Genomic DNA, 12,291 nt, shown 5'->3' on the forward strand with positions numbered 1-12,291 from the left:
CTTGCTCAATAGTAGTAATTGTGAGAGGGATCTCGTAGTCCTAGTGGACAATCACTTAAATATGAGCCAGCAGGGTGCTGCAGCTGCCAAAACTTATAAGGAACGGCTGCTGGAATTGGGTATATCTAGTTTAATGAAGGAAGGACGAGGGGGGACATGATAGCAGTGTTCCAATATCTCAGGGGCTGCCACAAAGAAGAGGGAGCCAAGCTATTCTCCAAAGCACCTGAAAGCAGGACAAGAAGCAACGGATGGAAACTAGTCAAGGAGAGAAGCAACCTAGAACTAAGGAGAAACTTCCTGACAGTTAGAACAATTAACCAGTGGAACAAGCCTCCAGAAGCTGTGAATGCGCCAACATTGGAAGTTTTTAAGAAGAGACTGGACAGCCATTTGTCTGAAATGGTAGGGTTTCCTGCCTGAGCAGGGGGTTGGACTAGATGACCTCCAAGGTCCCTTCCAACTTTATATTATTATTATTATTATTATTATTATTATTATTATTATTATTATTATTATTATTATTATTATTTAATTATTATTATTATTATTTTGTGGATTAATATTATGATGAAACTAGAATTATTTTCTTTGGGTTTTAAGGACAAAGAACTAGAAAAGAAATATGGGAAACATTGTATATGTGACAAGATTATTGTTGATACAAAGATGGAAAAATAATGGAATATCTGCAGAAGATAGGATTGTGAAAATTGATGGAATTTGTGGAATGACAAAGCTGACCAGTTTAGTCAAGGAAAAAACAATACAGACGTTTCGGTCCTTAATGGACTTTTTGTTGAAAGAAGAAAAGACTGAATTAATGATTTATGGATTTAGGAATTAAAAACAGTGAAAGAAAAAGGGGAAAGAATAAGATGGCAATACTTCAATAGAAAGAAGGGAAGAAGTTATAATTCTGGTTTTTTTTTTCATTTTTTCATATTCTTTTCTATATACCGTATATACTTGAGTATAAGCCGAATTTTTCAGCCCACTTTTTGGGCTGAAAAATTCCACTTCGGCTTATACTCCAGTCAACAAAAAAACTTACCGAGGACTTGTGCGCGGCCGAGGCTTTGGTGCTTCCGGGATCGCGCGCACCTCTCCCAAGCCACTGCCGTCCGGAGACCTGCCGAAGTTTGGGGAGGTTTGGGGAGGTGCACGCGCACCTCCCCAAACCTCCCCAAACGTCGGCAGGTCTCCGGACCTCCGCGCCCTGCCTGCCTGCTTCTTTCCGCTGCGGAAAGAAGCAGGCAGGCAGGGCGCGGAGTTCCGGAGACCTGCCGACGTTTGGGGAGGTTTGGGCACCTCCCCAAATGTCGGCAGGTCTCCGGACCTCCGTGCCCTGCCTGCCTGCTTCTTTCCGCTGCGGAAAGAAGCAGGCAGGCAGGGCGCGGAGGTCTGCTTCTTTCCGCTGCGGAAAGAAGCAGGCAGGCAGGGCGCGGAGGTCTGCTTCTTTCCGCAGCGGAAAGAAGCAGGCAGGCAGGGCGCGGAGGTCTGCTTCTTTCCGCAGCGGAAAGAAGCAGGCAGGCAGGGCGCGGAGGTCTGCTTCTTTCCGCTGCGGAAAGAAGCAGGCAGGCAGGGCGCGGAGGTCTGCTTCTTTCCGCAGCGGAAAGAAGCAGGCAGGCAGGGCGCGGAGGTCTGCTTCTTTCCGCTGCGGAAAGAAGCAGGCAGGCAGGGCGCGGAGGTCTGCTTCTTTCCGCAGCGGAAAGAAGCAGGCAGGCAGGGCGCGGAGGTCTGCTTCTTTCCGCTGCGGAAAGAAGCAGGCAGGCAGGGCGCGGAGGTCTGCTTCTTTCCGCAGCGGAAAGAAGCAGGCAGGCAGGGCGCGGAGGTCTGCTTCTTTCCGCTGCGGAAAGAAGCAGGCAGGCAGGGCGCGGAGGTCTGCTTCTTTCCGCTGCGGAAAGAAGCAGGCAGGCAGGGCGCGGAGGTCTGCTTCTTTCCGCAGCGGAAAGAAGCAGGCAGGCAGGGCGCGGAGGTCTGCTTCTTTCCGCAGCGGAAAGAAGCAGGCAGGCAGGGCGCGGAGGTCTGCTTCTTTCCGCAGCGGAAAGAAGCAGGCAGGCAGGGCACGGAGTTCCGGAGACCTGCCGACGTTTGGGGAGGTTTGGGGAGGTGCGCGCGCACCTCCCCAAACCTCCCCAAACTTCGGCAGGTCTCCGGACGGCGGCGGCTTGGGAGAGGTGCGCGCGATCCTGGAAGCACCGAAGCCTCGGCCGCGCGCAAGTCCTCGGTAAGCTCCGGGCGGTCACTTGCTTTGCGTCTCCTGAGGGAAGGGGGGGCGACTGGAGCGGGCGTGTTTCCTCGCCTGCTGGGCGCCGCGATTTGCCCGGGGAACGCGCGGGCCCCGAATGGCAGCGTGGAGCGAGGAAGCGGACAGCCAGGGCTTCCCCGAGAGCCGCGGCCACACAGGGTATTCCTGTGTATTCAGGCTTGCAAAATGGCGGATCGAGCCTCTGCTGGCGGCAGAGGCTTGCAGAGCGCGGATCCAGCCTCCGCCGGCGGCGGAGGCTTGCAGAACGGCGGATCGGCTTATACTCGAGTCAATAACTTTTTCCAGTTTTGGGGGGTGAAATTGGGGGTCTCAGCTTATACTCGAGTCGGCTTATACTCAAGTATATACGGTACTTATTTTTCCTTACTCTTTTAATTTTGTTCCCTTTTATTATACTGAAAAATTCTAATTAAAAAAGTAGGAAATAATGCTGTACTTCTGATCATAGTTCCTCACTCAGCTAAATTAATTTTGTGAAAGCTGCTCAGACATGGCATTCAAGCAGATTGAGCTGCTCTCTATTTATCTTAACAGGAATTAAACTTTCTATTCATAAGAATCCTTTTTTAAAAAAAATATTGCATAATTGTTCAACTTTGATTACCTGGAGGTGGAAGATCCAATTTCATTTTGCGCAGTTCTGCCATGGATGCTTGTAAATGCTCAATTACAGCATCATCTTCAAACTGCAGAGAAGCAGCAATTTTTTCTTGCAGAAATTCCCGCAGATCTTCAAGGGTCATTTTCAACAAGCGTTCTAGGCAGGAAAGAGAAACATCAGCTGAATAAAGATGCTGCCATTATCCTGATACAATTTGTACTGAATTGACATATCCAGAGTAGTGGATGAAAGATGTTATTTAAATAAAGCATGGTAAATTTATGTTTATCTGTTTATACACTCATTTTCTGCATTTGTGATCAAACTGATGTCTCCACATCCATCCTAGCAAGAATTTACAGAAATGTAACTTCAAGATTGTGAAGTTTATATCAATTAAATCCTTTTACATGAATTAAGCCATTCCCAGCATTTGCAGTTATATACAGGATGATTCTGTTGTTCTACCACTAGGGGGAGTAAAGCTACATTCTGCAACTTGATGCAATCTGCAGCTGAAGTTCAACTACTATACTTGCAAGGCAATTTGGCCAAGCATGTTTTCATGATTTAAAGAACACTATTTTGCATTTAAAAATGTGAGTTAAACTTATCTTGATTTAGATTTCATCTCTCAGGAATATTCTATATGCAGTGATCTGTTATGTTTTACAAAATAGAAATCTGGGATTATATATATATATATGGTTTACATATAAACCATGATCACATTATATTTCACAAGGTCCAAGCATCCTTGGGCTAATGGCCTATTTCTCACTTCTGGAATTTTCTAATCTATTTTTACAAGACCATAGGCTGGTTTCTGGTCTGTTATATGCAACTTTCTAGGGGCAGGAATCACACATTTGTGGGGTTTTTTTTGTTTTTGTTTTAAAAAAAGGTAGCTGAGGCTATAGCGAATAGGTGGGTTGCACAAGTAGACAGGATTTGTATTTCCGGTTTGGGAGTTCTATGTTTTCTTGAGAGGGTATTACCACACTTATGTATTTTTTTTTCATTTTGCAAAATACCAGCATAAATTATGTCTGTCTCAAGAGGTTTTCGAGCTGCAATAAAAGATATTGAGAGGGAGAGGTGAGCATACTTGCAATGCCAACAGAGTTTTGCCTGTCCCTTAGATACAGAATGCTGCCATTCTAAACTTAAACAGCAAATGTTTAAGATGCCATGAGACGCACTGTTTGTGTTTTGTAATATCAGATTAAGATGGCTTCTTCCTCTGGAATTGTCAGAAAGGCCTATCCACCATACTTGTCCCTTTTCTAGCCTCTCCAGGCCCCCAAATCCCCACCTGATAAACCAAAAAGAGGCCACCTTAAGCTGAACCTCTATTTCATAACTCCTCTCAGGAAGATTTGGTTTTCCATACAAACTTGACACTGACCTATGGGAATAATAAGAGCATGAATCTTAAGGCAGACTCTCTTTTTTTGAAGTTTGTGTTTTGTGTACTGCACTCGTTTGTGGAGACCATCTGGTAATCTTTATTGATTGTCTAGTCTAGTGTTTTTCAACTGTGGCTCCTTGAAGATGTGTGGACTTGAACTCCCAGAATTCCCCAGCCAGCATAGCACAGCTGGCTGAGGAATTCCGGGAGTCAAAGTCCCTACATCTTCAAGTAGCCACGGTTGAGGAACACTAGTCTAGACTAAACTGGATTCCAAATTTCAGTATGAAAATTCAGAGACTTCCAACATGAAGGCAGAGGCATGGCAGCTTCTGCCACTGTACAAGAGATGAATTTGTAGGGACGCTCATAGGCACTGCTCATAGGAACAGCAGCACAACCATTTCTTACAGGTAAAGCCACAATATTCAGTACAATTCAAAAGTTATCTTTTTAAAAAACTTAAGTTAAGAAATCCTGAGAGAAGCAGAAATACACTACCTCCAGAACAATTCTAGTTTTGCTGAAATTTCATTGTAACAGCAAGGACCCACATGAGTAGATGAATAGTTGTCATGCAGGCAAACTGCCATGCTGTATTTGGAACAATGAAAGCACAACTTTCTGAGCATATCTGCAGAGCCTTGTCTTTAAAAAAATGCTTCTCCTTCTATAAATGTTCTTTTAAAAAAACATTGAATAATAAAACCAACTTCTTACTTTTATGCAATTTGAGAATGGTATATGCCATAGCTGTTAAAACCCGCTCGCCTTCCAGGATGTAAATATCCCACAGCCTCAGGGTTAGTGTAAATGGAGTCTGTGTATAATGTTAAAAAAGAAAAGATGTGACATATTGGCAATATGCAAACCACAATGTAGAGCAGCAGGTCTCATCAAAATGTTTTCAAGCTAAACTCAAGACTAAGATTCAAGTTCATTTTGTGACATATTTTTATAACAATTCAACAAGGGAAGGTGAATATAAATAGTTTCCATCTGGAGGTTATAATCTTAAAAATCAAATCAGACCAATCAGAAATCCCATATAACATGGAACTGTTTATCAGTCAGAAATTAGACTAGATTTAATAATAAATTAACAGACTGAATTAATTTTACATTAACATTACATGGATTTTTCCCTTAGTTCCTTTTCCCCTTAATTTTAACCTCTGTAATGCATGTAGTTTCCTCCATCTCAATAATAACATAAAAACATTTAGAACATGAGATTATAATTCTACATCAAATGAAAATAATTACAAGCAGAAAGACACAATGTAAATGACATTGGAGGAAGCATCTGAATTGCTTGCTCCCCCAATACCATACCCGGTCAATGAAGCACTGTAAGAACCACTTAGTTGTATAAATTCCTGTCAACATCTGCTCCTTATCCTAAGAAGGAAGGAGGGAAGAAGAGACAGAGACAGACCAAATTAAAAAGAAAATCTCGTAAGACAAGCAAATTAGAGATCTGTGAACTGTAATTCACATGCTTTCAGGCTCTCAAGATCATCTCCTCATAGATAACTATGGTTTTCTTTCCTAAATTTAACTATCATGCAAGTTACTCACTGGTTACTCATTCTAATTCTCTTCCATATCTATTTTCTCAGTAGATAGCTACTATAGTTCCTTTTCCTTCTTTTCTTCAATATTATTGTTGTGGGCGTATTATCATTCATTCTTTTGTTACTTTAGGGTTCCTTCAAGATGTCTTTGTAACTGTAGCAGTGTGTATATTTTATCCTTTGTCATTGAGTGTTTTGCACGTACTACTTAAAAGACATTGATTTTTTTAAATTATTTTTTTAAAAACTGACTTCTCATTTTGGTCTACCTTCTGAAAGAGATTTGGGGGGAGGGGGGGAGAGAGAAATTGCTATCCCTGGAAATACAACTCAGCTACAAGGACTAGGAGGTGATGCCACAGAATGTATTTTCCCTATGTTTCTTCATACTACAGGTAATCCCTGAGTTACGAGTGTTCCTTTAGTGAATGTTCGAAGTTACACAATAACCGCCCCCTAGTGCTTACGAGCAAGTCCCGAAATTATGAATGTTGCTGCACCACAGCAGTCGTTCACCCTTATGAGCGACCGCTGTGGCATTGCAACATATTACCCCCCGTAGATGGGGCTCGCAACTTGGGAGTCCTCCTAGATTCACAGCTTTCTTTAGAAGACCATATAGTAACTGTGACTAGGGGGGCCTTCGCCCAGGTTCGCCTGGTGCGCCAGTTGCGGCCCTATCTAGACCGGGATGCCTTGCGCACGGTCACTCATGCGCTCGTGACCTCTCGTTTAGACTACTGCAACGCTCTCTACATGGGGCTGCCCTTGAGGACCACTCGGAGGCTCCAACTGGTGCAGAATGCAGCCGTGAGAGTTGTGTTGGGAGTTTCCCGATACTCCCATGTTACACCCCTGCTCCGCGAGCTGCATTGGCTCCCAGTTGTCTTCCGGGTGAGATTCAAGGTGCTGGTAATGACCTACAAAGCCCTACATGGCATGGGTCCGGAATACCTTAGGGAGCACCTGCGGCCGGCATCAACTTCCCTCTGCCCAGTGCGCTCCCACAGAGAGGGCCTCCTCAGGGTGCCACCGAATGTCGACTGGTGGCCCCCAGGGGGAGGGCGTTCTCTGTGGGCGTGCCGGATTTATGGAACCATCTTCCGGTTGAGCTCCGGATGGCGCCCGACCTTCGCTCCTTCCGGTGTGATCTAAAGACCTACTTGTTCGAACAAGCCGGCCTGGCCTGATGGGTGATGGGTTTGGGTTTTATTGCTGTTTAATGTATTTTAACTTATTGTTATAGTTTCTAGGCATCTTGTTTAATCTCTTTTAATTTTTGTATTCTTGTTTTTTAACATGTATTGCCCTGTTCACCGCCCTGAGTCCTTCGGGAGAAGGGCGGTATACAAATAAAATTATTATTATTATTATTATTATTATTATTATTATTATTATTATTATTATTATTATTATTATTATTATTATTATTATTATTATTATTATTATTATTATTATTATTATTATTATTATTATTATTATTATTATTATTATTATTCACCCTGGTTATTCCCTCCCTCCCCACCCTGGCCCGGGTCTCCCTAGGCACCAGGCCTTCAAAACTCACCCTGCGAAGATCGAGATCCTTTGCTTTCTTGGCTGTTCCAGGCCTTCGGTGTATTCGCAGAGAAGGGAGGCCTAAAGTAATGCAAGATCATGCGAGATCGGTGGAGTGAGATCTCACGCTACTGATCTCATGTGATCTCATGGTACTTTAGGCCGTTGTTCTCTGCAACAGAGAATGGAACCGAAGCCGGGGGATGCTTCCGCATGCTTCCGGAGGCTGGATCAGAGTGCCTGAGGCTTTTTCCAGGCTGCTGCCACCTGGGTCTGAGGCCGGGGGATGCTTTTGCGTGCCTCCAGAGGCCAGATTCAGGTGGCAGAGGCCTGAAAAAGGCCTCCGACACCCAAATTGGGGCTCTGGAGGGCCGTGGAAGCATCCTCGGCCTCAGATCTGGGCAGCAGCAGCCTGGAAAAGGTCCCTCAGCCTCAGATCCAGGTAGCAGCAACAACCGCAGCAGAGAGGAGGCAGATGTTTTCAAGGTGAGTCTGGCGTGGCAGGAAGGGAGGGCGAAGCATGAGGTATCTTAGTGATTTGGGGAGACCTTGGAGACCTGTTCCATCAGTAGGCCCCCTATGGCCTTCCTCACCCTGAGATATCTCATGTGCACTTAACGAGCTGCGTGCATCCTAATGAGCAGGGAGTGATCTTGGTCGAGGTACGAGATTCACTCCCACAAGTTTTCGAGTTAAAAATGGAATGGGCAGGCTCCATTACACTCGTAACTTGAGGACTACCTCTATTTGCCACAAGGCAAAGGGGCTAGGACAGGGGTAGGCAACCTTGGCTCTTTTATGACTCATGGATGAGTCATAAAAGAGCCAAGGTTGCCTATCCCTGGGCTAGGAGATCCCTGTCTGTCTCATGCACAGGATTAATGAGCACACAGTTGATGGCAAGTGTAACTATTGTGTAGTATACCAAGATAGGAAAGTGAGCAAGAGGCTCCTGGGAGAAGTGCGTATGATTTTCATGCTACAGATTTATTTCTGCTGCTACAGATATATTTCTAATAATATATTTAGAGATGACACCTTTTCTGGTATTTGGTGCAATGAACACTCTAAAAAAGAAGAAGTAATACATGGCAAACAAACAAAACATGTTTCAAAAATGTGTTGAGCAGAAACTAACACATCCTGATATTGCTGCTGTTCCTTGACAAAAGAAAATCATTACCAGGTGTTTCTTCAACTTTGGGAAAAGCTTGTTTAGGATTGCTTCGTGGTGAGCTTGGAATCTTTGCAACTTTGGAAATCCAGGAATGAAAAAGCCTTTGGCAAAAAAAAAAAGAAACAAAAGTACTAACAACAAATACAGCAGAGCATCTTATGTCATTGCATAATAAGAACTTGAATTTCCTAAGACTTCCAAGGAGCATTAATGTGTTTGTGAAAATGCATTTTTGTATTTCCTACCTATTCATTCCAGAGTTTTGCATTGGGACAAGATCAGGAATTTATGTGTACACAGATCTGTGTATGTAGATGTCCTCTGTATATAGACAGTCAAAGCAACTTTGCCTAACTTGATTGTATGGAAACCTGTAAGGATCTTACCTAATGCATAATAAATAACTTTTCACTCCATCGGGCAAACTTAGGAACCACTCTCAAAGTTTGCCGGATGTGTAGAGAAAAATGTGTTTCGTGTCCATCAGAATCCCTATCCCCATTCTGGCGGTTCATATTTTAAACACAGCCTCCAACTAGAACTACAACTACAGTTATGAAGTTGTAAAACAGCATAAAAGTTCAAAGGTTAACTGACTCCAAGAAGAGCTTACTGGTACACTATGCTTAAATTCAGCAGTAATAAATGCAGACATGAAGAAGAAGAAGAAGACTACGAGAAGCACATGAAAAGGAAGAATCTAGACTTTCAGCCAGACTGAACCCAAATACAGAAACATCATACAATAAGGAAACAAGTGAATAAATGAAGGTGTTTGCCACTAAAACCTTACCATGCATTGCATGCCGCTGGTTGGTAAGCAATTGTGCCAAGGCCCAAAAGGCATCCTCTTCATTCAAATACATCAACAAGATAGCTGCAATCTGACTCATGCCCTGGCAGTAACTCACTTCCTGGATGATTACACAAGATGAGCAATTTACAGGGTAGAGGGTATTGCACATACAAGCATAACATGAAACTTTTCCCTAAGTTCACAGCATAACCCTCATTTTTTTTTCAGATAAAAGCACGATTTGTTGACTCAACAGAAGAGTTCATTTTGATGGGAAAGTTCACTCATAGACAAGGGGCGTGGCCTGGAAGAGGATACAGGAAAAACGACTTTACGAAATAGCGCTGGTGACTTCTCTGCAGTCTTGGTTTATCTCAATCGATGGTGTGTTGACGCACTTACACATTCTTGTAAGATGTGTGTGTGTGTGTGTGTGCATCAGTACCAAAGTTGCTAGGAAGATTCCATTTAACCCATTCAGTGCAATGGGTAACGCAGAAATTTCTCCACTTCCACTTTTGAGTTAGAGCTCTTCAACCGAGAAGCGTTTCCTGTCCAGCGGCTTGTCAATGTTCAAACAGCTCCTCTTTGCCTTCCTCTTTAATAACAACGAGTGCTACTTTAAGAGGTCCCTCAAATTCTCTGGGAGGCTCAAAGAATTCCAAATAATATTATCACGTTATTTTCAATCCAAAGCCCTTTTTAAAAGCGTAGTTAGAACCAAATATTTATTTATTTATTTTATTACATTTATATACCGCCCTTTCCCGAAGGACTCAGGGCGGTTTACAGGGTGATTAAAAAACCAAAATACAAAAGTTAAAAACAAATTTTAAAAGAAATTATATGTGTCCCTGTCTAAATAAAACCCCAGTTAAAATAAGATTAATCCTCAGCCTGGGCCAGAGAGCTCGAAGAGCCAGGTCTTCAGGCCCCGGCGGAATGAACGGAGGTCGGGGGCAGTCCTCAGCTCCACTGGCAGCTGGTTCCAGAGGGCAGGCGCCCCCACTGAGAAGGCCCTATCCCTGGGTGTCGTCCGCCGGCAATCTCTTACCGGTGGCACCCTGAGAAGACCCTCCCTGTGGGAGCGCACTGGACGAAGGGAACTTGATGCCGGCAGCAGGTGTTCCCTCAGATATCCCGGACCCAAGCCAAATATATACGGTAAAAGAGTGGTCAAAGGAAACACTGTTCCTCCAGTCCCATCCCGGGGGGGGGCTGCATAGTGTCAGAAGGATGTTGTCTTTCCTAAAATCTGAATCTACTGAGGTTATATGGAAAGAACCATTTCAGCCCTTGCTTAGGAGGGTTAAAGAGTAGCTGGCTCATGTCTTCCCTCACCTTCACTGCCGGCAAGATAACAAAGGGGTGAATCCTAGGAGGCCCTGCTTTAAAATACTCCTTTTGGGAAGACAAACATGTTCAAAGGCCTGGAGAGCTTTTGTAACCCTCAGAGGTAGGCGCCTCCTCCCTGTTTCATTGGATGAAAAGTCAGATAACTTTGGGGAGAGACTTCTTCAAAAAGTCGGGAAAAGGTTGCAGGAAAGCATCTGGATGTATCACTTTTCAGCAAGGGAGTAGAGCCAGTTGGGATTCAGGGGATCTGGGAGGCTAAGTGTGAAAGTACTCATTCTTGATGTAGAAATTCAATCTGAAATATTTTGTAAACATTTCGACAGCTACGTGAGGAAAACAATGCTATTTTTAGATCCTAGGGGAGTCTGTGATATAAAATTAGCCCTAGGACATAAAAAGAACTGTTGTCACTTCTCACATTTTCATGAACTGAAATTATGTAACATGACATTGCACGGCAACACAAAATAAGGAAAAAGCTAAAAAACAACAACAACACCCCACTTTAAATTCTTGTAAAGGAAGAAACACCATCTAGGTAAAAACATTAAAAAATGCATTTCCTGATTCTTGGCTCACCTGAATTAATAGAATTAATTAATTCCATTAATTTAATTTAATTAATTCCTGCATATAATTTAAGGACATTGTAATTTCTGTGCCCTTTGATGGAAATAAGTTAAGGGACTATAACAAATTGGTGTCCTGCACCATGAGGTTACCACTGAACAAAGTTAAGAAAGACCACTCAAAGAATTTAACCAACATCCTCATCTGACTCAAGTCACACAACTCTTTGCAAAAATAAATAAACGGAGGTTGTACAAATGATTGCATTTTGTAGAGATCTTTTCTTCAGGAAGGACCCTAAACTGAAAATGATTCTTTTTCTTATTTTTTTAGCCCAGGCACCATGGATTATATCTATACTTCCATTGGAACAAGGATGGCAATATAACATTTAAAAAAATCCTTTATAAAAATGTATATTGAGTTTAGATAGATTCTTATATATATATATTTAATGTGCTTAATGCCATTCTGAAAGTCTGCTTTGCCATCTTAATCTAATCAATATTGTCAAAATCTGTACTGTCAAATAAAAAAACATGTTAGATTCTTTTAATATTCAATTTCTTACCGTGTTGTAAACAGAGTAGGCTGACAGGACATGGAACAAAGCTTGTTGTCTATATTAAAAACAAACAAACAACCAAGAATAATAAGATGGTGTCTCAACATTAGCTTTTCGGTACCTTTATAAACCAGCCAAGATGTTCTCTGCTAAAAGTGTTTCAGAAATATCTTGCAATTATAGAGCAAATAAGTAAAATCAGGAGCAGTTTCCTGCTCAACTGATAGTCACATTCATCAGACATAGCTCCCAGTGCTCTTAAGAGTCTATCAACAAAGAGAAGGACTTCTGCGTTATCGTAAGTTAACTCCAGACACCATAAAGAGGATGATGTGATCTGCCAGTTTCTGCCTTCCATCCTCTGATGAAATTAGGAAATTAATATGCCAAACTGACCGAGACAATTCTC

The 12,291-nt window shown here is 42.8% G+C and overlaps 2 protein-coding genes across 3 annotated transcripts in view; one reads left to right on the plus strand and one right to left on the minus strand.

Annotated features, from left to right (window-relative positions):
* The window catches only part of HRAS (HRas proto-oncogene, GTPase), a 143,155-nt gene that overhangs the window by 94,071 nt on the left and 36,793 nt on the right, over positions 1-12,291 (plus strand). The gene's annotated exons all lie outside the window — the stretch shown is intronic.
* LOC308670079 (uncharacterized protein) overlaps positions 1-12,291 on the minus strand; it is a 99,793-nt gene that overhangs the window by 5,129 nt on the left and 82,373 nt on the right. The window contains exons 9-14 of the mRNA XM_081331268.1: positions 11,889-11,937; positions 9,389-9,509; positions 8,602-8,696; positions 5,620-5,685; positions 5,005-5,104; positions 2,877-3,029 (exon numbers count right to left, since the gene is read on the minus strand). Coding sequence (XP_081187394.1) covers positions 2,877-3,029; positions 5,005-5,104; positions 5,620-5,685; positions 8,602-8,696; positions 9,389-9,509; positions 11,889-11,937 — 584 coding nt within the window. The remainder of the gene's footprint in view (positions 1-2,876; positions 3,030-5,004; positions 5,105-5,619; positions 5,686-8,601; positions 8,697-9,388; positions 9,510-11,888; positions 11,938-12,291) is intronic.

Source organism: Vipera berus (genome assembly GCF_964194415.1).
Source record: "Vipera berus genome assembly, chromosome: 1".
Classification (NCBI taxonomy): Eukaryota; Metazoa; Chordata; class Lepidosauria; order Squamata; family Viperidae; genus Vipera; species Vipera berus.